At 54.0% G+C, this 24897-nt stretch overlaps 1 protein-coding gene across 1 annotated transcript in view; it reads right to left on the reverse strand.

Moving 5' to 3' along the window:
* The window catches only part of IGF2BP1 (insulin like growth factor 2 mRNA binding protein 1), a 29430-nt gene extending 5328 nt beyond the window's left edge, over positions 1–24102 (reverse strand). Inside the window, exons 1-5 of the mRNA XM_054801521.1 lie at positions 23710–24102; positions 22568–22628; positions 2614–2662; positions 2072–2123; positions 1331–1394 (exon numbers count right to left, since the gene is read on the reverse strand). Coding sequence (XP_054657496.1) covers positions 1331–1394; positions 2072–2123; positions 2614–2662; positions 22568–22628; positions 23710–23884 — 401 coding nt within the window. The 5' untranslated portion in view covers positions 23885–24102. The remainder of the gene's footprint in view (positions 1–1330; positions 1395–2071; positions 2124–2613; positions 2663–22567; positions 22629–23709) is intronic.
* Between the last annotated feature and the right edge of the window lie 795 nt (positions 24103–24897).

Here is a 24897-nt window from a genome sequence, read left to right on the forward strand (position 1 = left end):
AAGCTGCCGATAGATGGGGCTGGCAGCAAGAGCAAAGCGATGGCTTTGGCTACCGCTCTCCGCAGCTCCTTCAGACCTCCCTGGCTTCCTTTCTACAGAGAAAACCAAAACTGCAGCTCTCCAGAAAGAGGTCAGTGACTCAACTCTTGGGGGAAAAAAAAAAACCAAACCCAAACAAACCAAAAAAACCCAACAAACCACCCAAACCCCCTAAAACTGGCTGAACAGAGACTTTCCCTGCTAGCAGCCCCATCCCTGCAGGATGCAAAGGGACCAAAGATGCTCGATGAAGCACGCGCATCCCCAACGGAAGAAAAAGCAGGGGAGAAGGGCTGCAGACCTGAGAGCAAAACTACTTGCACGAAACTTTTTTGCTGGGTGCTTCCCGGCGAGAGAAACACAAAATATTTCACCTTACAGGGCGCAAAGCGCAGGGCTGGTGTGGATGGACAAAGGGAGAGGAGGACAAACCGGGAGCGATCCCCTTGTCGCGCTCCACGGCCGGACCCTGCCCCGTGTTAGTACGGAAAGTAAAACAAGCCCATGGTTCCCCCGCAAAGCGCACGTGACCACAGCAAACCCAAACCCACGGCGGCCACGGGTTCGACAGCTGAAGCACCAGCAGCCAGGCGGCCATTTGGGAGCCGGAGCTTCGGCAGAGCGACCGCAGGCGACGTCCCCAGGGACGGCGGGCGCAGCCGCGGTGGCCACATTTGAGAGGTGCCCGCCTCGGTGATGGAACCCCCCCCCCGGATAAAAACCTATCAACCCATCCCTACGCTCCTCCAAGGAAAGCGCTGATCCCGTCCCTTTTCCAGAGGAAAATGCAATAAACAGCGGCGAAAAACCCAATTAATTTTCCATTTGCATTTAGTGCAAAGCCTGATCTTCCCCAGGCAGGACGGGGAACGGAGCTGCAAGTCCCCCGATGGCACGGCCATCGGCCAGAGAGGACACGCGCAGCCTGACACCTACCAGCTCGGACGATGTTTGGTCTCATTATTACTTTTTCTGGACACGTAACTCCTGAAATCATGTAGGTACAAGAAAATCTCCACTTTTCCTTGAGCAAAAAGTTATGTTTTTACTCACTGAACTGCAGAGAAAAACCTAAAACCATGGATGGCCTCTGAAGGGCTTTCACCTGAAGGTGCAGGAAATCAGAGTTCCGGGGGGTTTCCTCAAAGATTTGCTGCCTTTTTAGCCAGAATTTAGGAATTCTGGGGTAATCTGACTCCCAGCACTGGAAATCCCATTTTCTGCAAGCGGGGAAGGGGACGGAGCCGCAGCGGGAGGGCAGCCGGAGCTCGGGGGGACGCGGGACACTTACTGCCTGGTCTGCTCCCGGTTGGCGTAGGTGACGTTGACAACGGCGGTCTCGCTGTCTGTGTTCACTGCGAGCCAAAGGGGCAGAAATTAGAGAGGTGCCCCCCCCCCCCAAAAAAAAAAAAAAGCAGAGGGTCCCCCCTCGGGTGAGTCCTCGCCGGGGCTCCCCGGGGATTCGCAAACATTTTTCTCCCGCAAGGGAGAAGCGTTCGAGGGCTGGGGCCACGGGGGGGGGGGGACTCATCCTGGGCAGCACAGCCCCTCCTTTCCATTTCCAGGAGGGTTACGGCAACTCTGCTCTCATTAAACATCCCGGGGGCAACATGAAACCTCCTGCCTCCACTGATTGCCATTAGAGGCCGAGATAAAATCTGCTGAGCGGAGACAGATAGTCCCCGGCCAGCCTTGGGAGAGCATCCTGCACCTTCCCCCGAGGCGGCTGCCGGTGGGTACCCACGGGTGCGGTGGGAACGATGCCGACCCGGCGTCCGATGCGGGGATACCCACGTGCGCTGCCCAAAGCCATCGCACGGGGACTCGTCTTTTAGCAACAGGGAAGAACGGGGGGGGGGGGAAAAAAAATTAAAAAAAAAGCCCCAGCGACCAGGCTGAGACCTCTTGACATCTTTAGCTGCGGCTTCTGCTGACAAAGGAAAACCACGTGTCTGTCCTCACCCTCCTTCCCCCCCCCCAAAACAGCTGGGGTAGAAAATACCTTAAATACAGCTTCTTTTTTCAGTCCTACCTTGCTCGCAGTTTTCTACAGTGCCATACTGGGCTAGCAAACCATCCAGAACCTGGAAAAGGGAGGAAAAACCCACTTTACGCTGGGACCAGCAGGACAGACCAGGGAAATACAATCAATCAATGGAGGCAGCTTTCTAGTCATTAAGATCTGACAAGCAATTAGATGAAGGAAGCTCCTGCCTGCCCCAGGACGATGGACCAAGGGGCCTCGGAGCCAGCTGGGCGAGCGGGGGAAGAGTCGGGGGAAAGCCCCGGCAGCCGGAGGGAAGGAGGGATCCATTTTGTTCTTGATACAATAGATAAATCATATAACCTTGTTATTAATGGGGATTTTTGTTGGTGTAGCTTACGTCGCTTCTACCAGTTGAATTTACTCCTGTAATGGAAGAGGAATAAGCTACGTGGACACAAGGGTCTGGTATAATTAGACCTAATTAATAACAAAGGAAAGGGTAAATCAACTTTAATCCCAAGTACAGAAACCTGGGGGCAGAATTAGTCCTTAAATCTGATCTCCACTTCTCGGCTTGCTCCTCTTACCTCCCATCGCAGCTGGGGTGGGATGTTTCGGATTTGAATTTTCCGGCTCCTGAAATAAATGAAGAGTGATTAAAAAGCAGATTTTACGTCCGAAATGCGGATGTCTTGCGTTGAACCGTTGCACGTTGATGTAGCTAATGAAGCTTTGCATTGCCATACCCTACCGGGGTTTCTGACGGCTTTTGGCTAATTACGGCCAGCCCGGCCGGTGCTGGGATTACGCCAGGAGCTTCACTGAGAACAAGATGCCAAACCCCCCCCCGACCCTTCAGCACTGGCTGGAGCCCTCACGTGGGCACGGCTGGACGGGCAGAGATTTTTGCCAGATTAAGTAAAAGGATTAGAAAGCAAAAAGGGAGCCGTGCGTTCCTGTAACCTTCCCTCCCGCACCGAGGGACGACCCTCAGGATGCCCCCAACCGCCGGCGGGAGCTGCCCGAGCATCCGAAAACCCGGCTGAATTCTACCTGGGGAGATCGAGGCGCGGGTATCCCAGCTCCACCACCCGAGATGATCTCAGGCTGTTCCTCCACTCACTTTTTTGGCTCTTCCTAACCTCACTTTTCCCAAAATAGAAACTCTTTTTTTTTTTTTTTTTTTTTTTTTTAATTCCGATGCCAAATTTACCCCGGGGTGCTCTTCCCCGCGCCTGCCCCTCGCCCTGCAGCTGCCGCAGACAGCTGAGAGCAGCCGCGGGCTCATCCAGCAGCTCCGGCACCGGCGTGCAGACACATCGCCACGGGTGCTGGCACCCCAACGTGCCGCTGGACTCCCCGAGAGCCCCCGCCTAAAGGCAACGACACCCTTAGACCCAAAGCAAGGGGTAGGATGTAGCCACACCGGGAAGGATTCGTCCTCAGCCCCTGCATCCTGCGAGGGAAAAGCGACTGCCTCGAGCATCCCCTCTGCTCCGTGCTGCTGGTGCAACCCCCCCCCCCGCCATCAAAATCCCCGGCTGGGCCGGGCGGTTTCAAACAAAATCAGAACTGACGTTTCCCAAAGACACCAAAGATTTCCCAAAACTTCAGCCCGGAGGATGGGATGGCCAGCTTGGGGGCTGCTCTCCCCTCTAAAAGTCAGAATGAAGCACACAAAAAAAAAACCCCAAAAAAAGATTTTCAGTGTTCCTGCCAGCTCAGCCACTGGGAAAGCTCCAAAACACCAAATTTTGTCACTACTACAGATGCAAACCGAGTGGATGGGGGAAAAAGAAACCAACCCAGCCCTTAAAATTGCAACGTGTTGCGGGGGGCTGCAGGAAGCAAAGGCAGGGGGCGGGGGGGGAAGACCAGACCTCTCGTTTACATGCTAATCCGCAGCCCAAAATGAACGGGGGAGAGATTAGGAAATTCAGAATGCGAAGAATGTCAGAGTCCAGGGAGGGTCGAAGGGATTGGAAGTGACAGAGGAAAGCCCGTAGGTCTCCCGCTGCCCACCCCTGCCACGGAAACTTCTCCAGATAGCTACAAGCATCTGCACGGGCAGAGCATGTGTTCCGCACATACGTGACCAGAATCAAACGTGCTATGGAGAGAAAAGAGCCATTTATGTCCTCACGCCGTAATTCTACTGGTGGCATCTAATTTTCTCCCCCTAAAAAAAAAAAAAAAATTTAAAGAAAAAAATAAATAAAAGAATCGGATCTCCATTGCCGAGCTTACCGGAGCGCCTGCCCAGGCAGAGCATCGTCCGCATCCGTGCCAGCCGGACGAGGCGAGGGCGCTGCTCTGCGCCTCACCGGGGCCGCTGCGCTTTCATTAATATGTTAATTAAACGGTAATTCCTCCCATCGCAACCACAGCAGCCGGATTATTTGCCGCTCCTAACGGCCTCCATCGCTGACGGATATTAAATCCCTGCGAGGCCACGCTCGGCGGCAGAGATGGGTGTTTTATCAGCCCAGCCGGGCGAGCTGCACAAAGCAGAGCGGGGTGCCAGGAATCCCCGGGATGAGCCAGCACTCCCAACACTCGACTCCCGGCCCATCTCCATCGGTGGCCATCCTGCCTCGGGGAGAGCGGAATCGGGGCTGCATCCAGCACCCCTTCGGTGAGGTCTGGCTCAACAGAGAGCGGCCCCACGGTGGGTGAAACCTCCCCATCCGAGGAGCAGCCCCTGCTCCAACCCGGCTCCATCCGAGCGCTCGGCAGCGGCTGTGGTTAGAATTACAGAGGAAGTCATGAATAAATAAACCCCACTATTTGCTTTGCTAGAAGCAGGTCCCGCTGTATTTAAATCCTCGTGGCGAAACGTCACTCTTTGCACTACCGAACGCGACAGCCCGGCTCTGCCCTCTCCCACCTCGGTGCCGAGCAGAGCTTTACTCCAAATAAATAACTCCGCGAGACGGCGATTCCCCGGCTTTTTATTCGCGATGTGCCAAAGGCAGGAGCTCCTCCCTCCCGCGTCGCCGAAGGGCTCTCGCAACCTCCGCTCGCTCGTGGGACCCCAGGACCGGTGCTCGTGCCCCTGGGGTGGCCGGGAGCCACGGACCAGCCCCGGCATCTCCAGCCTGCGGGAGAAGGCAACAGCTCGCGCGGATGCTGCTCATCTTACGCGGAAAGCGGGAGCCTCCCGGATCCTTGGAGCGAGCCGGAGTGGACTGATCGACCTGGTAAAAAACCGTCTGTTTGCAAACCTGGATGGTTTCTGCCACGTGCTGGCGGCGCTTTTGCATTTAAAAAGGTAAAAGGGGGTGGCGAGAGGAGGGTGAACGGCTGCAGGGCTGTAAGGGGAGAGGAACCGCGGGGGATCCTGGCATCACCCTCCTCCTGCTCTGCACCGATGGTGCTACTTGTGATAACGGGATTTTAGCATCCCGCTACACCCGTCCTTCAGCCCTCAAAAACCTGCCAACGCGCCCGGCAGCCCTGTGCGGACCCGCTGGGTCTCCTGCAGAACCGGGAGGGAAAGCGAGACCCGCGAAATCTCCTGACACTCTCGGGAAATCCTCCCCAGCCGTGGGGTGGGCTCACCGGGGAAAAACCCACCCGCCCTGATGCACCCGGACTGTAAGAGGAGGCTGCGATGGGACCCGCATCACGGAGCCACGGCACAGACGAGCGTCTTGCGTCAGTCCCTCACTACCCCGAGCAGCAGAAGCACCAAGATCTGCTCCAGCAAAGGCTTTCCTCGGGTTTTCCTTCAGCCAGCTCTTTCCAGAGCCCAGTACACCAACAGCTTAAACCTCACTGGGGGGAAAAGCAAAGTGCCGCGGAGGATCCTGCGATATCCAGGTTCCGCAGAGATTTCTCGCCCTCTCGTGCCGTGCCCACCGCTATCGCGTGGGTCAAACCCGAAGCGCGCCAGGAGGAACCCCTCCTCCAGAAGGGAGAAACAGAGGTGAAACGGGGAAAAGTGGCAGCAAAGGAAAGCCCCTTCGTTCAGAAAACGCCGGCTCCTGGACTCCGAGAGCCCCGGAGCCAGCTGGAACCAGCTCTGCGTCCCTAACGCACCCAGAGCCCTCCCAGCCCCAACGGCATCGCCGGCTCTCGGTGCCACATCGGCAGCCGCATCCCCGGAGCCGTGCAGCTTCAGGTGCCCGCAGCGACCTTTGCAGAAAACCCTGATCACCCGGGGAGGCAGAATCATCATTAAGAATCCCAAATTAGGTTTTGGGGTTTTGGTTTGGTTTTTAATTTTTAAATCTCACTGGGAAACATCCAAGCGCAGATGCAGCCATCGGGATCCCTCTTCTCTCGCCCCTGGACGTGTCCCCAGAGATCGCCTTCGAGAGGGTGGCCAGAGCCTCCCACTTAATTAAGAATCTGTTGGTAATTCCCTGGAGTGGACTGGCACGGTGGCGGCGGTGGCAGGGACCCAAGAAAGGGGCGCTAGCTAGATGGGAGCAGGCAGCCTGGCCGGGGGCCAGCCGGAGGCTGGGGCCGGCCGCCACGAGCCAGAGGCGACGGCAAAGCAGCACCAGCGCAGCAAGTCCTGGCTCAAGGGCTCCCCTCCCTGCTGCACCAGCCCCCCGTGGTGTTTTCGAGGAGACGCTTTGAAGGCAGCAGAGCCGCTCCTCGCTGCATCGCCGGCACGGGCGCATCCCTGCCTCCGGCGAGGAGCCCCAGCGAGACCTGCCGCCACCTCCTCCTGATAAAGTTTTGGCCGCAGGTCCCACCTGAGACGAGAGCTGCTCTCGCCCAGCGCGGAATAGCTGGAGAGACGTTTGGAGAGAAGCATCGCTGCACCCACAGCCGCCGAGCGGGTCGGCAGCGGAGCTTGGCATAAAACCCGCATCTCCCCACGGCACCTCGCGGACGTGCCTCCTTCCCTTCCCCGCGGCACGCGGAGCCCCGCGGCACGGGTCGGGGCTCGCCAAAGCACTGGGGTTATTTTGCCAACGAGATTTGACCCCGAGCATCACCAGCGGCGACAGCACGGAGGCAGCTGGAGGGATCGGCGCGGTGGGTGCAGGGAGGAGAAGAGGACGGAGGGTGCGGGATGCTCAGGTCACCCCGACTATCGCCTTCCAAGTGTTTAGCCCCAAACAACATTCCCTGTGATCCGCAGGCTGCCTGCGTTACCAGAGCAGGATGCTCCACCAGGCTCATCTTTAGGGGCCAGGACAACCCCCTGCCCAGGGGCTACCCCCCCCCGAGCGAAACAGCCCCACGGCGTGGCTATTTCCAGCGCAGCCAGCCCCACGGATTTCCTTCCTCTTCCCCCGCTGGTCCAGGTTTTGTCCCGACAACTTGATTGCTCTTCAGCCCCAAAGCAAGGGGCTGATTTAGCGAAGGTCTGCTAGAGAAAGGGCCAACCCCGAGCACCCCGGCAGGAGCTGCTGGTCCTCTGCCCCCCGCCTCTCCGCGACAGGGTGCCGGCAGCAGCGGATCAGGCTCTGCAGTCACACCGGAGCCACACGTACACCGGGCACGCTTTCCGCGGGACGTTGGCTACAGCATCCCTCTGATATCCAACACCTCCTGGACCTTCTCCGTCCCCCACCATGTACTTCTCAAAGCAGAGGTGACCAACGGCACCAAGACGCTGAAGGACGGCCAAGCTCTGGGCTCTCCCCGACCCCAAGCACCGACCCCGTCCTGGCCATCTCCTACCGAAACCATTTATGCGGCTCCTCAGGGCAGGAAGAGGACGGCCAAAGCCAGAAACATGGGGGGACCTACCAGAACTGAACAACATTAATGATGGCTTTTCAATCAAATGCAAATGTTATGCAAATTTGGGGGCTGAAAACACAGTGCATCCCTGATTCAATTAACAGCATTTCATTTATCTAGTTAGGCTTTGATTCAGGAAAGCACTTAATCCTGTGCTTAATGTGTTGTTGTTGTTTTTTAATGTTTTAAACATTTTTAAATAGGAAAATGTGGTTGCTAAGACACAAACGTTGCCAGGGGGACTCGGAGAAAAGTTGTAGCTGAAATTACTTGCCTTTCCCTTATAAATTGATAGGCTTTCAATCTGCCGGCATCTCCGCGATGCAGGAATATCATCCCTGTGCTCCCTTCGTTGACGAGGGAACACAAGCACAAGCCAGGAGGTACCTGCTGGAAGCCCACGGCAGGTCCCTACCACAACCCAGCGCCACCACCCCCTCAGACGGGACGTGCCTCCAGGCTTCGGCCGCTTCACCTGTGACTCCCCATCTTTCACGTTGCCCTCCAAGCCAACGCATCTCTCGGGTTCCCCACGTGCCGGTCGGTTGTTGTACTGTTAAACCCACCGACACGTGGACTCCGCAGCAGGACCAGGCAGGCGAGGTCCTCGCTGGAAGCGCTCACACACTGGCAGGGCAGGAAAAAAACCCCACGTACCAAATGCACCAGATGATGCTCGAGCAAGGCCAGCGACCCTAATTCCCTCCTCAAATGCAGCATTACTAAGGTTTGAGTCATACTTAAGCAGAGGCAGATATTTGAAGGTTTTTTCGGAATCCAGACCTCCTGACCAGCTCCTCACGGACGTACAGCAGGTCCGGGTTGAACTTTCGGAGCCTTTGTGGTTTGGAGGAAAAACCTCAACGTGGGAATGGGGGTGAACCGTGGAAAAGTCTTCTCCTGAGTTTGCAAAGAGCCTCAAACCAGAGCTCTGAGATTTGGAGACATCACATTGAGCATTAACCCCAAAATCTCAGACATCAAGAATATTCAGTTTGAGCACATAAGTAAAAAAATGCAGCTCTGGGCTGGCATTTCCTAAAGGCTGGGGGGTGGGGAGCCCTTAATTAAGGGCATTTTTTATTGCATTGATTGAATTTTTTGCCATGGTTAAGGTCATCACTGCCCTCTCCTGGCCATGCCGCTCCCCATCACCGGTTCCCCCCACTGCAGCGTTGCCCAGGCCCCCCGCAGCCCCCACTTGGCCCCTTGCTTCAAAGCCTGGGTTCACCGCTGAAGGAGGTGGCTTTGGATATGACCTGGGCAGGTCGGGTATAGTCCCACAGAGCAAGAAAGAGCGGTAGAATCCCATCAAAAAGCCCCCAGATGCGATACGATTGAGCGGGATCCAGGCGGGATGGAATGGGAAAGAAGAGCATCCATTTTCTTGTCCTGAAAAAGGACCCAGCTTGCAGCCTGCTCAGGAAACGCTGATTTAAACAATGATTATTTTTTTTTCCCCCTATCTCCCATAAAGAAAAAGCAAAGGTCTCCCGGAGCACCATCTGCCTGCCTCCAAAACACCTTCTCCCACCAGACCTCAACGTCACCAGTGCCACAAACTCTTAACTCTTAAACGCCAACACCCTTTCTTCTACAAGCGCCTTGTGCTATTTGGGAGATGTTATCTTCCTTCCTTCCAACCCCAGTGACCTGCTTGCCCTCAAATCCTAAATTTTCCTGAAGAAACAACTTCTCCATAAAGCCCACACCAGCAAACAGCCTCCGCGGCCACAACGCTTGGTGTTCACTGGGGGGTCCGGCCAAGGCAAGAGAGGAGCGTCCCAGCTGCGCCTGTGCAACAGCAAAGCCAGAGCTGCAGGGTGGCTGCCGGGAAAGAGATTTGGGGGTGGAATAAAAGGAAGAGGAGGTTGAGAAAGAAATATGCAAATATGTGTAATGACAAGATTAAAGCAGCACTAGCAGAAAGAAAAGCAGAGGGAAAACCGGGCTCATTCTTTGAAGAGAAACGATCCAAGAGGCCCCTCCTGAGGGGATCAGGCCAAGCCAACAAAGACTTCTGGCTTCTTGCAGTTGGACGGACGCAGAAGTGAACCAGACGCAGGGTTTTGGAGAAACGCGGATGCATCCTCCACGCGAGAGTCTCATTCAGACCCACTCACCTTGGCTAGCAGTTATCTCTGGCACACAAGCACGACATGATTAATCCTTTCCATCAATCATCTCAGCAACCAGAATTTGATCTTGGGCTAATAAATTGCCTAATTGGTTTCTCCCCGTTAGCTCTTTTTTGGAACCACTTTGTACACGAAGAATCGCGCCTAATAATTGATGAGATTTTTTCAGGGAGCTGCCAAGAATGAGAAGTTGTCCATGAGCATCCCTTTGAAAGCCTCAGAGAACTCATTCCCATTTTTAGAAGAGCTGCTGCATCTCGGGTGCAGAAGGAAGGGACTGGTTGATGCCCAGAGCTGGGAAAAATGCTCTGTCTCGTATTGCCTCCTCTGTGAAACCGCTGCGCTACCGTTCCACTCCCCGTTTTCCCCCGCCGATCCCAGGTAGACGATGCTGGCACGGAGCACACGTCACATCCACCCAGCTAAGCGCCAACCTCTGAGAGGAGTCCATACTTCGATGCTTCAAAAGATGCAAGAGATCTCAAAGAAATCTCAGAAACCCTTATCCTCGACTTGCCCAGAGGAAGACTCTAATCATCCCCCAGACTTCTGCAGTTAGTCCTTGCCAAAGTCAATACATCAAGTATCTGCAGACAGGACAAGTGGAACAGTAAGTAATAGAGAGGAAAGATGGATGAGTTTTTACACAATGCATCCATTTTGCATTATCTTTCCATTCTAATTTGCTGGCGGGCTGCCACGTATTGAAAGGTTCTTTCTGATGCTCTGAACATGCCCCAAACCCAAGCCCAGCTAAACCCGGAGGGTTCCCACAATCAGCAGCCCAACCCCAAAGCTCAGCGGGACGCGCTGCCCCGACAAAGGGGCGGCAGATAACGCACCCGTTCCCTCCCAGCCACCTCCCGCCGTGGGCAGCTCGGTCCCACTGCGACTCAGCAGCCAGGGAGAGATTTCAGTTCCTTAAGAAAAACCTAAAGTTTCAGCTCTCGGACTGACCTTAATCAAACGTGACCCCCGAGCTGGCACTGGCTGCACTATGAGCACGCCAACAGCTGTGCTGTTTAAAGGGAAATTTTCTCGCAGACCCTTACGTGTGCCACTTCTGCCACCCCTCCACTTGTTCCTCACCCCACCTTTTACCCGTGGACCTCGAAGCGCTTCCGAGAGCATCGCTTCGGAGCACAGCACAGCGTAACAGACTCTAAGGGGGCCAGGTAAGAGAGCACCCGGTGCCGCCCGCGTGTCCTCAAAGCATCGAAGGGAGTGCTGCCCACCCCGCCAGCGTCCCTCCATCCCCGGTGCCGACAGAAAAACCTGAGTAAGAGCACACACGAGATAAAGCATACTCTGCAGTCTGGTGCGTTCTGCACATTTCGGAGCATCTCCCTTCACCCACCGGGGCTGACTTTGAACAGAAAAGGTCCTAAGCGTGGATTCTCACTCAGCCACCTGCCCCCAGGAGCTACAACATCAGCCACCGGTACAGGAGACGTCTCGGTCCGCCGGCTCTCCCGCCATCCTCCCCCAAATCCAACAACGCATAAAATAAAAGGTCAGGTGGCGTGAAGCCCACAGCACGGCCATGCCGACCTCCCACCCTTCGTTACTGCCTTCGTTAAGGTGCTGGGGTGCCACCCATAAACCTCTCGCCCACTTCTCCTCGCCACAAGAGGGCACCTCCACCCTCCTCCAGTGCCCGGGACGCATTGCTAACTGGTTTCCAGTGGCTCTGACGGCGCTGCGGCCTCGGGGACGCTTTGAGGTGAGTTCAGGCTTCGCAAAGTCCAGCTTCGGGCAGCTCCCACGCAGTCGGCGTCAGCAGGAACCCCAAAGCCCATCAGCACACGCTCTCGGGTGGGTCTTAGACTAATTTCTCAATAGTTAAGCATCATTACCAGGGTGATTGGCAGCTGTCACTCAGACATGTTTCATATAGTTTTGCCTACAGAAACTGGCCAGGGCCATCTTTTTATTCTGCATTTCCAGTCCCCTGGGACAGCGGGGTATTGGCCTCTTACCGGAGATCTTACAGACCCTGCGGGCTCGGAGCACTTTGAGCCCGGGAAATAAGGGGGGATTAGCGAAAGCCGAGGGGAACCGCAAGGATTCAGGGCCCCGACAACTTCAGATGCACAAGCACGTGCCAGCGCCGGCACGAGAAAGGAAGAGGAAACAAAACTGCTCGTGACTGCTGAGGGCTTTTCTGATCGAGGTCTGTGTCGGGAGGAGGAGGAGGAGGAGGAAGCGGATGAAGCTGCACAGGGACCGGCAGCTTTGAGGGCTGCTCTGCCGCGATGCTGCAGTGCCGGAGAGCGGCACGGTGCCACAAACCCTCGTGCCTGGCAGGTCCAGATAAGACTGGATCAAAAATCGATATAAGAGAGTCTCTGCGCGGGGCTCTGTGCCAGCGGCACCGAGTCTGCTTTCAGCCAAATCAGGTCGAACCAGTGCAGCGATTGCACGCAGACAAGCCCTCCGAGATCAAAGCGGACTCATAAAGGGAGAATCCAGAAGTTACAACATGGATTATACTGTCTTACGAACTTAATTCAAGGGTGGAGACCCTTTTACCAAAACTCAAGTTAAAACCCGTGATGCCGTACGCAGACCTGCCAGTCCTCCCAGTTTGGGTGGGGAGGTGGTGGGGCGGGGAGGGGGGGGTGGTTCAGACCTCCAGCAGCCCCGGCTGCGAGCAGCACGCTCGTCCCCATCGCGTGGGGCACGTATCCCAGGCCAGATCCCAGCCAGAAGCTGCCAAAGCCCCTTCCGGCCCCGGTACGAGCTTTGGCGGGTCCGGGCAAGGACGACACAAAGATCCGCGGCAGGGTCGGCATCGCAGCCGGGGCTGGGGCAAAGCTGCGATGTTTTTTTCCACTGAAAACTGCAAGAGAAGTCAAAACGCTTCCGTTCTTCTAAGAGAAGGTTAAGAGAAGAAACTAACTGAGATGAAAAAGTATAAGTGAGGCTTTCTCTTCTTCTTCTTCTTAATTTCCAGCATAAATTTTAAATAGAAGAACAGAGTTCTTCACCAAATCTGGTTGAAGCCAGACTCGCTTTCTCTCACATTTCCTCTTCAGAAAGGAGGTGAGGGCAAAGCAAAACTCTTCTAAGAAAACGCAATCTAACGTTTTCATTGAAAAACGAGAAATTAAGCTTTCTCACGCAGAGCCGACAAAAATCACCCTTCGGGGGCAGGAGGAAAGACGCCAAGGATCCCACCTCGGGCAGCCCGACTGGGGAAGCCAGCGGCACCCACGGACGCGGCCGTGCTCAGGTTCGGGAGAGGATCAAACCCCCCAGCTGGTTCCTTCATCCCACCGGAGCCGGACCAGCAGCAGAGCAGGCGTAAAGATCCAGACGGGGGAAGACATCCTGTATTTGTTTGGGGTTGGGGTTTTTAGCAGGGGGATCACGAATAAGAGAAGGAAAAGGTTGAGGCTTGGGTGGGACAAGGTGGGAGCTGGAAAACAGCAAAGATGGGGCTTTTCTACTCCACTGCTCCTCCCTACAGAGCAAATAGCCGTGCCGAAGCAAAACCATTTCAAGCCCACCACTACGGCACAGGCAACACGACGAGCCGACCCAACAAACGCACGCCGAATAAATTGAACGCACCGTTAGGGAAATCCAGCGCAAAGCTGTCTGAATATCTGATCTGGATTTTCTCCTGAGCGAATTCCCCTCAGACACGTTCGTGCCCTCTCTCCTGTCTGCCTTCCGTAAACACGCACATCGCCAAGTCTTACTGGCACAAACAGCGGCAGAAAGCAGCTTTCAAAGTTGCACGAACAAGTATTTGGGGAAACCAAATATAAAATTTGCGCTGTGCGAATATTCACGCCAGGCACGCGGGGGTGCGCAGCCAGTAAGGCGCGGGACCAATCTCATGGGGCGGATAAAGGCTCACCGGGGGAAGCTCATCATTCAAGTCATAGCTTTTAAAAAGTCACAAATACTCTCTCTCCCCGATACGTACCACGTATAAAAGTCACAGCCGCTCCGCGTCTCTGCCGTAAGCAAGAAGAGGCTACGGATGCCAGAGAAATCTGTTGCGTTGTTAGTTCAGCTGTAACTGAACGCTAAACAATGACTATACAAAGTTCATATAAACTTGTGTATTTGGGCTCAAATTCAGCACGTGCTTCGTTTTACCGTCGAAGCAGCCCCATCAGCCTCGTGAATCCAAGCCTGAGCACAGCGTTCACACGAGGTTCTTGGCTTCTCATGAAGTTACCCCCCAACAAACAGCCCCGTAAAGCCTGCGGCACCCACGACCTCTTCTTCCTTAGAAAGATCACCATTGCCTTTAGACTTTGTTCATTTTTTATTTTTTTTTTTTAAATCGATTTATTTGTAAATACTTTTATGCCGGAGGCTCGAACCACAGGAGATGCCAAAACACACGTGAATGCCTTCATGGCAAACAAAACACACCCATTCACACGCATACGTGCGTGTGCGTCTACGTACGTCGGAATAACGTGGCTGACGTTGACGGCCCGGCTATAAGGCAGACCTGCAGAGCCCAGCCCACCCCGGTAGCGTTGCTGTCGAGGGCACAGAGTTTCCCTGTCGCTTGCGATACCCCAACACAGGCGGCGTTCGGCTGCGCGTAGCTCTCTGCACGCCACGCGCTCGGCAGGTTCGGACCCGCGGCTTCGGAACGCCGGAGAAAACGCAGGGCTAGAAGGGAGCAGCTGGGGCATCGCTGCGTCCCGCCTCGCCGCGCAGCACCCCTGCGCGCCTCATTCTGCACCTCAGCCCCAGCTCCCGATCCCTCGTCCGTGCGCGCGCGCTCCCGGAATCCCCAAACGGTTCGACAAGCCTTTCGCCACAAGCACTAAACCCAACGTAGCCTAGAGCTAAAAAACCAGGGGGACAAGTGATGCTGTGGACCTGCCGGCTCGTACCCCCAGCACCCACCTCCGCAGCATCGGGGGGGGCGAAGGGGCAGGACCGGGGGGGGGGGGGGCAGGGGGGTGTCGGGAACTGCTGAAACCTGACGGGTGTCAGCTGGTGGATCCAAACCTCAAGGAATAAGAAGGAATCTCGACAGTCAGATTTTTCAAGAGTGCTCAGCACATCAGGCGCTAATCACTTCTGAAAACGGAGCTTTTATTTAGACACTTAAATGCGACTTGGAAAAATCTGGCTCCAATTGTGGGTGAAAATCTGGCCCTGAGAGTCTTTTTTTTTTTTTTTTATTCTCTTCTCTTTTATTTGGCTCTAGATCACAATTCTCCTGTCTCTTTTACACTCGGGTCCGGGAGGCTGCTCCCCCAGGATCTCCACTTTTAACTTGGTAAAAAAAAAAAAAAACCAAAAAAAACCCCAAAACTACAAGCGGGACCCTCGTTGGAGTCAAAACTTTCTCCTTTTTGTGCAAATGAATTTCCCTGTAATCTCAAGTGCTGTTTACACATCGCAATACCCCCGGACCGTGCAGGATTTGCATCTCGTCGCGCGCCGCGTGGAGCCCTGCCAGCTCCGAGCGGTTCCTGGTGTACGGGGCTGCTGCCGCTTTTATTATAAGCGCACCGTGTTCGTAGCATCTTAAACTCGACCTGCTGGATTACTCTTAAAAATAAAGCACGGAGCTAGTTCTGCCGGGGATGCCCGTGGCTTAGGGTTTTATTTCCTTACGCGGGTTTGCTCCACACGGACCAGACAATTACGGTAGCCAGAAAAGTGTGAAATTTCAGCTCTGACCATGTCAGGGCTCCCAAGTGTCAGTTACAATAAAATAAATGACCCATTTCCTGACGGATCGCAAGGGCTCCTCTGAGACGGACAGATTTTTTTATGTTTGTTTGTTTTCTTTTTGGGTTTGTTGTTTTTTTTTTCCCCCTGATGCTCCCCTGCTCTTTCGCATCAGGAGGTGGGAGCAGAGCAGGGATGCTCTTGCCCCTGTGCCGCTGCCCTGGCAGTGCCCTCCTGGCTGCTCCCATCCCCGGCACCGTCCCCACCGACGTCCCCGCTCCCTCCTGCCGAGCTCCGCCAGCTCCTGGCCCCCCACCTCCAGCCAGAATCTCAATAAACTGCCCCCCCCCCCGGCTCTTCGGGGTTTATTAGCCTCCTTGGGGAAGCTCCCATGCAGGGGCTGTAAAGGCAGACGGAGCGGGTTTGACTCGAGGCAACGGCACAGGGGGGATGAAGCATTTCCCAAAAGCACTTCCCAACGCACGCAGACCACCCCGGTACCCCAAAGCCTCTCCCCCAAACAGGCACCGGCACCCCAAAGCCGCAGCGATACCGGAAAGCAGCCGGCTTTGCTCCAGGTGCTCCTAAAACGAAGGCAAACCCCGGGGAAGGGAACGAGAGTCGGGCAGCGTCCCCCCCTGGGAAGGGCTGGCAGGAACCTGAAAAGGGCTGCGGGACCCCAACCCTCGCAAGACCCTGTCCCGAAAGCCCCATCCATTGCCAACTCCGTCCGGAGGAGAAAACTGAGCAGGTTTCAATTAAAGCGTGATTTTTTTTCTTTTAAATCTATATACTTAAAACCACAAAGACCACGCCAGCATCTTCAAGAGCAGGCTGTGGACACTGGACACAAACCGGTGGGGAACTTCAGTGGGTTATTCCATCAGGAGCAGAAAACGCAGCCTGGTTTTAAGAAAACCAGCTTAAAACACCACCTTAGTTTAACTTTCCCACAGCTCCCAGGGGCACTACCGACGCACGAGTGGTGTAAAACCTCCAGCCTGCTCCGGTCCCAGACATCTGCCCTCAGCTCAGGACAGGATTTGGGTGGGGAGGGACCTCCCGAGGTCACCTTGGCCAACCCTGACCTTCCGCCAGCCCGTCCCCTCTGCAGGGACACGGGTCTCGATGCTGCCTGGGCAGAGCATCTCACGGGACACCAGCAGACAAGCGAGGATGAGGACAGACGGACAGGCACACCTACACCCCCCAGCACCTCCTGCAGAAAACCTTCCGGCCGAGCCCCCTGCAATCCCCCCCCAGCTCCACGACCTCCAGGATAAACTTGCAATTTTCAGGTAAACCCCAGCAGAGATTTCTGAGCTGAATTCCCCGCAGGGTCCACACGTTCACTGGTAACGAGCAGACGACCCGGGAAGGCAGCTGGGATAAAACACGACACATCTCTGGAGTGGGCAAACGCCCCCGTGGGTCTGGGCTTCTCGTTTTATAAAATACAGGCTAAGAAAAAGTTTCCTTGGGAGCAGACTGTCCCGTAACTGCCTCTGCAACGCTCCTCCTGCCTCTCCTGCGGCAGCTAAAAGCCATCCCACGCGGATGCAGGACGCTGTAGGACATCAGCCCTGTCGCCGACGCATTTTTCTCCTGTGCCACTTGTGTTCTTAAATTTTTTTACCCCTCGGGTACTCAGTGCAGACACCCCCCCACCCCGGATCACTTCTGTGCTTCCAAGTGGGCAGAGTAAGAACGGAAAGGTGCAGAAAGGCTCGACCCCATCGGTCAGCGAGGAGGACGGGGAGACCCCACAAGTTACTTCTTCTGCCAGGTCCCCCCCCCATGCCCTGGTTTCTCGGGGTCCCTCTGGCAGCGGGGAACCCCTCTCACCCCAAACCCAGAGAGGCGGCTGGCGGTGCTGCTCGGAAGCGTGTGATTTAGGGGCGCACATCCTCCCTTCAGCTTTTAAACGCCTCCGGTCGTGGTAAAAATGAGAGTTTTCACCTAAAACTTTTGCAAAGCTCCTCTCTGGTGTCAGAAAAGCCCAACCAACCCAACCACCCCACGCCAGGAAAGTCTCTGCCACCTCTTTAAAAGGCTTTTTGTCAGAAGAAACCTGCAACCTTCAGGTTTCAGGCTTCTCAATTTCCCAGTTTTCTCCTACTCCCCTCCTTAATTTTTGGGAAGGGGGAGCCACCAGCATCCCCCGGGGGCTCTCCTACGCATTTGCTTCAGGTTCCCCACCTCTCCCCACCAAAACTTGTACAAAACCAGTGGCATCATGAAAAGAAGCAGTAAACAAAGAAAAAAAAAAAAACCAAAACCCCAACCCGCACCTTCCGCCTCCATCGACGGAGGCACCTTCTGCTCCTGAACCCAGCAAACCGGGAAGGCAGAGGCTGGAGCCGGTGACCCTGGCCGGGAAAAGGGGCTGGAGATGTTTCCTCCTGCTCCAACCTGGAGCTGCAAACCCCTGGGCCAACCTTGGGCCATCCCCAGCAGCCTGAACTCTCCCCAAACCCTCCCGGCAACTCTGGAAAACATTAACATCGCTGGGGGCTTGGGCTGGAAGGGGGAGAGAAATCTCCATTATTTTTTTTTTTTTTTTTTTTTTAAATTCTGGAAGGTCTCAGTTTTCAAAGCAAGTACTTTAACCCCAACTTCCCTTCAGCCATATCTCTGTTTGCTTGGGTTTTAACCCAAAAGGCAAAGTCAGAAACAAATTCAGCTGGAGAAACGGGTTCCGTCCTAGCAATTGCCACCGAGGTTCTCTAAGGAATTCAATTTATTCTTTTCTTTGGAATTTAAAAATCATCAAACTCTTAACCAAGGGCAGCTACACGGGCCAGGCTCCATCTTCTAGGGGTTCAAAACTTGAGGCTACAAAGTTTACGGTTAAATTGCAATTTCTTGGACATATCTGCCAGTTACGGCTCCTGCGTGGAAAGGGGGAAATAAAGGCGTTTCTCCCACTTCAGGCTGTGTATTGGTAAATATAGTCTTTCCCCCAGGTATGTTAAAATTGATTAAGTTATCTCAGTTTTAAACCTCGTGGATGAAATTTACTGACAAATCATTAATGACTAATTTAACGACAAATTATTTCAAGTTTTTCCAGCTGGAAATCATCAAACCATCTTAATTTCCAAGTGACTACGGTTCTCAGAGGTGTAAAATCAGTAGCAGAGAACTCTCAGCTCAGAGCTGGGGGCTCACAAAAATAAAGCAAAGAAAAAAAAAAAACCCCTCCAGTTTATTGCCCTTTTTGGCAATCAAAAAAAAAAAGTAGCAACAAACCAAACCCCATGCAACCCACCATCCCCAGGCTCGTCCCGCCTTCCCATTTCCAAGCGCTGCTGTAAACAAGGGTGCTGCTAATTCTTTTAATGATACTATAACTTGTAAACCAGACCTGCGTTAAGAGGAAGAAAATGATCTTCAGGCTGGATTAAAAGCATATTTTGTCTCGGCATTCAAGAGAGCGTCTTTATTTTAATGGAAAAGACCTAGCAAACTTTCATCAGTTCGATTTTCAGAGAATGCAAACATCGGGAGGCAGAAAAGCACATTTTTTGATTAATACTGACAAACAAAGAAATCACACTCGCCATTGTCAAAAATTTTTAAATATTTCGTTACGAACAATTGATTGCACGATTACGCACACGCAAAGAGAACATTTCTCTGGTGTGAAAACATTAATTTGAAACAAAGATTTTTTTTATTTTTTTTTAAAGCCAATTTTAAGTTTTCTCCCTCCATTTCTACGCACTACACTAAATCCTCACGTCATTAACAACATTTAACAATTCCCACCTCTGCTCGGGAGCGCACGGACCCTCTAAACCCACAACTTGCCTGTGAATGACCTCTACTTAAAAACACCCTTTTAGTTTTAGGTCTATGGGCTGTTATCAGCCCAGCTCCCTCTCCCCCCCCCCCAATTCCTTGGTTTCATTCTCTCTGGTCGACTCACTTCCACATTCCTCATATTTGGAATGTCTGCTTGATGGATTCACTTTTTTCCCCCTCACCCCTCCTCCTCTCTTCATTCATTCATTCTTTTGACCCCATCGACTTCGGGCTTTTCAGCTTCCCAGTTCCATCCCCCCCCCCCCGCAAAAAAACCCCAATCCTTCATCTTAAGTAGGAAAACTGAATTATTTTTCTTCTTCTTTAAAGAATCTTTTCTTTTTTGAACCTTCTGAAGAATAAAGCATGCAATCATTTTTAAGATTTTTTTTTTTTGAATCCTCTTAAGTTTCTCCAAGTTTTTCTATCAGCAAAGTTAAAGAAAAAATAACTCCCAAACAACAATGAGACACTTTAAGCAAATCTAAACTAACTTTAAAACTCAGGGGTTTTTTTTTAATGTAACGACATATTTATCAGCACTGACTTCTCTTTACAGTCCAATACTTCGAAAGCATTTCATTAAAATGGTTCCCCATGATCATTAACATAATTTGCAGCTTTAGGTGTTATTTGAGGAATCACTGTAATTAAACAACTCAATCAGTTTATCCTTCCTGGGCAGTTTGGTGCAGCAGCCACACACGCCACCCGCTCCTTCTTGTGCCATAGCAGCACACTGGGTATTTTTTAATTCATTTCTAGGATGGGTTTAGGGACAGGAGAGATTTTCAAGAAGGAACCAGACCAGCGGGAAAGATTTATTTACAACACGCAATTTCACCGGACACATTCCGTTCTAAAAACACCCAAATCGCTTTTCCCGAGCTTTCCTATTTGCACTTGCAACCAGAAGAAACCACAACCAAAAAGCCAACTTTGTTTGTTTGTTATGATTATTTTATAAATTAGCTGGGAAGCGCACCAATGCTCAGGACTTGTTTTCCCACAGCTCTAAAAGGGGGGGGGGAAAAAAAAATTAATATCAGCTTTGGGGGGGAGGGGGAGGTGGTTTGGTTTAGGTCCCACCAAACCCATCTGATTTTGTCCTCACTGCTCGCACTTAATTAACCGTTTCCTGTTCTATGTGCCTTTAAACTGGAAAATCCAGTCTTAAAAACAAGCAGAAAGGAAAGAAGAGGGGGGGGGGAAAAGTCGCCTTTGAGGCTGTGCCCCCCCCCCCATCATTTCAGCCCTTACCCTGGACGGGGAGAGGGGGAGCAAAATCCACCAGATTGCCCCCAAAAGCTCTTTTTGGGGCAAACAACCTGCCAAGTTTACAAGCAGCTGCCAAAAAGTTGCCTTTTTCCGACCCAGAAACACAAATTACTTCCCCAAAGTGAGACAAAGTAACCGCGGCCGCTGCGAGGGACCCCCCGGCCCCCGCCCCCCCCGCCGCGACAGCGGCTCCGGTCCCTTTAAAAGCGGCAGCGGGGGGGGGGGCGGCCTGATTTTAACCCCCCCAGCCCCCCAAAAAGGGGTTTAGCAGCTAAATGCAAGGCACGGCACGCTGGAAGGAGATCCAGGAGAAATGCGAACCAACCTTCCGTCCACCTATTGTAAAGGGGGGGTGCGTGTGCCCCCCCCGTTTCTTTAAACTACACCAGAGAAACATTCCCGTTTCCAGGGAGTTTCTCCCCACGCGCTCCTGGGGGATGAGAGCTGCTCCCCCCACCCCCCCACGTATTGATTATCCAGCAGCACTAAGGGGAAAAAAAAAATATCAGAAAGAGCGGGGTTTTGGGAGCGTTCCTACGTTGCCTTTTCCAATCACACCCCTTTGCTCCGAGTCCCCCAGCGCTGCCACGAGAAGTATCGATCACCCCGCCACGAGGTGCTAAAAACAGAAATAAACGTAAGAATAAGAATAATAATAATAATAATAAAAAAGTATCGGGTAGGAAATTCAATAGATTTTTTTTAAAATTTTTTTTTTTTTTTTGGCCTTTGGGATCAGCCCCTGTTGGGGGAACGCACTCTGCCACAGCCGGGGCTGCAAAGTTCGGCAGCCCCCACCCCCCACCCCCCCTAAAGTGGGGCCAAAGGGGCGACCCCCCCAAAAATAAGCTCCCACCGCCCAGCCAAAGGGGGGGTTTCGTTCAAGAGACGAAGGAACTGGGAGAGTTTGGGGAGGAAGAGTTGGCTTCGCCTCCTCCCTCCGCGCCCGGGCGTTGAAGTAACCGCCTCGTCACGTGGCCGACGCGGGTTTCGGGCTGCGCGATCCAACGTGGACTATTTGGGGTTGGGAACTAACTCGCCCTCAGCCCGGGCGGCCTCTCCTTCAGCTGGGGGGTAAGGGGGAGAAGGGGAAAAATCTCTGCAAGAAAAAAATAAAATACTCTTTATATTTCATATATAGCCCCCAGCAGGGCTGGGAGAGCGGTGCCCGGGGCTGCTCCGGCGTCCTGCACGCCAGCCCGGCGCGCAACAACAAAGGGCCAAGAAGATGGAGAGGGCCGGGCTGGGCAAGGCCGGCAGCGGGCGAAGCCCTTCGGCAGGTAGATGGAAACCACCAAGAAACGCAGTTCTCGCCCCAAAATAAAAGTTGCTGGTGGGCAGGAGCTAGGCCAGCGCCCCGCGCTTGCCGGGTTTTAAATCCCTCCCTGGCATGGCACGGTGAGACCGGCCCCATGTTGGTTTTTTTTTTTTTTTCCCCTTTTCTTTAAGTCTTCACCACTAAATCCCAGCAAATTTCACTTTTTAAAATAATTTTTTATATTATTTTTTTCTTAATTTTACAGTTCTCTTGGAAAACAAAAGATTTCACCCATTTCACAGTGGAGGAGCCGAGCAAGGCTGGGAAATTCTTCCAGTGCCACAAGTTTGAAAATCCCAACCCAAAACGCCTCAGCCATCCATCACCTTGGGCAAGCTGCTGGATAATTGTTTAATCATTTCTTTAAAAAAACCCCAAACACCAAACTTGCTCGCAGAGTAAGTTTTCTTTAAAAAAAAAAAAATAAAAAAAGAAATTAAACATTGATCCTCAAAACTGCCTCTCACCTCGCTAGGGACGTATCTAAAGCCAAATCACCAACATCTCTAATTTCACATGCACGTATTTGAGTATAATTTTTTTGCCTCCTTTATCTTACATTAATTTTTTTTCCCCAACAGAAATTTAAAAAATTAAAAAAAAAAAGAAAAAGAAATTAAAACACTGTATTACCTTTGCTTTTTAGGTACTGAATGTTCAATCTCTAGCTGTTTTCCATGAAGCTCCACTTTCCCTAAAAACAAAATGTGTCTGTTTTTTAAAATCTGGGTGGAGTGGTCAGAAAGCTTTGGATAACATACTATCACGTGAAACCTCGCAATTTAATTCAAATTACGACGAACTACGCACAAATACATTTTCCAATTCCTTTACAAGTGCATTTTATTAAATATAAGACTGGCTTCAAATGGGAAGCGGTGGGAGGGAGTGGTGAGTTAGCTGTCTGGACAATGTTCCTTAGGAATATTTAATTCCTTAGTTCACCCTGCTTTGAGCAAAAGAAAATGAGGAATAATATTTTCAGACCAATTCTTCGCCTTTAGTTAATTCCGCCTTGTTTAATCCCTGCAAGAAGTCCTTCGGCAGATTTCTTTCCCCCCATTAAAAGGCTCAAAAATTGTAACTCCATGGCAGAAATGGATTTCTCTTTGAAAATGGAGCGGGTTTTCTTTGCTGCTGGGTTATCATGATTTTTTTTTTGGAGGGGGGAGAAGAGGGGAAGAGCCCGGCGGGAGGCGGGGGGAGCCCGTACCGAGAGAGGGGGGAGGAAAAAAAAAAATAAAAATTCAAATCTTTTAGAAATTATCTGCTTCCCGGGGAGCTTTTTCTCTCCCTGCGAGCAGCATGGCGACCTTCGCGCTACTCCACACATCACATGCCCCAGGAAACCCAGTTTCAAATCAAAATGGCCAAAGTCCCAGCCCACCCGCCCGTGCCGCGACGGGACCCCCGCGCCGAGCCCCGCCGGGGCGGCCGCCCCGCAGCCTACGGGGGAAAGAGGGGGGGGCGGCCCACGCGGGGCGGGGGACTGCGTGGGGCGGGTGTCCCGCTCTTTTCCCCCCTCACGCTGCTTTTTTGTTGGGGGGGCAGCGCTGGGTCGGGAAAGCGGGGTCCCACCCCGCCGCCCGCTGATGCAAGCCCCGACGGGGCGCAACGGAACCCCGGGGGCGGCGGCGGGGGGGGGGGGAGGGGGGAAGAACGGGTTTTTTTGGGGGGGCGAGGGGGGTGCTGAGCCCCGGGGGGGGTCCGAAGCTCTCCGGGGAGGGGGAGAAGAGGAAGCGGGCGGGGAGGGAAGGCGAGATAACGCCGCTTACCCGAGAAAGTTTCGATGGCTTTCATGGCCCACTGCTCGTCGGGGCAGTCCACAAAGGCATAGCCGGACTTGACCAGGAACTGCCCGCTGAAGGAGATCTTGTGGTCGTTGAAGACTTTCTCCAAGTCGGCCGGAGTCACGTTCTCGTTTAGGTTCCCGATGTATAGCTTGTTCATGGTGGCGGCGGGGGGCGGCGGGCGGGCGGCAGCGGGGGCGGCACGCCGGGGCTCGGAGCGCGGCTCCCGGGGGGGCTCCACCGTGCGCCCGCGCCGTCGGGCTCCGGCCGCGCTCTGCCGCCTCACAGCCGGGCCGGGAGCTGGGCTCGGGGGGGGGCTTCTTTTTTACCTCCCCCCCTCTCTTTTTTTGGGGGTTTTTTTTTCCCTTTTTTTATAATGGATTTTTTTTTTCCCTTTTGGGGAGGGGGGCGGCGGCTGCTGGAGGAGAAAGGGGGGGTGGGGGGGGGGTTCCTAGGGGAGGGGGCGGCTCCGGCGGGTGGCGGCGGCGGGCAGGGCGGTGGCGCCGGCTGCGGGGGCCCCCAAGTCGGCGGAGTGGCACTGGAGTGTCACCGGACGCCTCTCGGCAGCCGGGCACCGCCTCTAAATAAAACCGACCTGGAAAATGAGTGAAAATGTTTGCCGGAGGAAGCCACGTGGTGATGCGGGAGGGCCCGGCCCCCGGGGGGAGGGGCCGGGGGGGAGGGGGCGGCCGCCACTTATTTATTTATTTTAATTTAAATACTACGTTATTTACCTCCACGCAACACCACCCCCCCCCTTTCCGAGCGGGGAGGCGGGGGGGGGGGGGGGCGCATCCACCCCCTGTCCCGTGTGGGTGTCCGTGTTTCTCCCCCCCCCCGCTCCCCTCCGCCCAGCCCCGTCCCGTCGGAGGCACTTTCCCATCTGCTGCAGCCCCCCGCCCCCACCGCGCCCCTCCCCCCACCGCGCCCCTCCCCCACCCCTTTCCCCCGGTGCCTCAATGGGATTTTTCTGGGTGTAAAAAACTTCGGCATCAAAGGGGCCGGGAGGTCCCCTGGCGCCAGGGGATTGGGGATGGGGGGGGGGGGGGAAGAGCCCGCCCGCCCCCCCGGGGCTGGCCCGGCCCGGCGGGGCGGCTGGGGGAGCCCCCCGGGGGGGTTATTGTCCACGGCATTGTTTTACGCCCTTCATGTGCAGCCCCGCGGAAGCCTTCG

The sequence above is a fragment of the Grus americana genome, chromosome 22 (genome assembly GCF_028858705.1).
Source record: "Grus americana isolate bGruAme1 chromosome 22, bGruAme1.mat, whole genome shotgun sequence".
NCBI classification, from domain to species: domain Eukaryota; kingdom Metazoa; phylum Chordata; class Aves; order Gruiformes; family Gruidae; genus Grus; species Grus americana.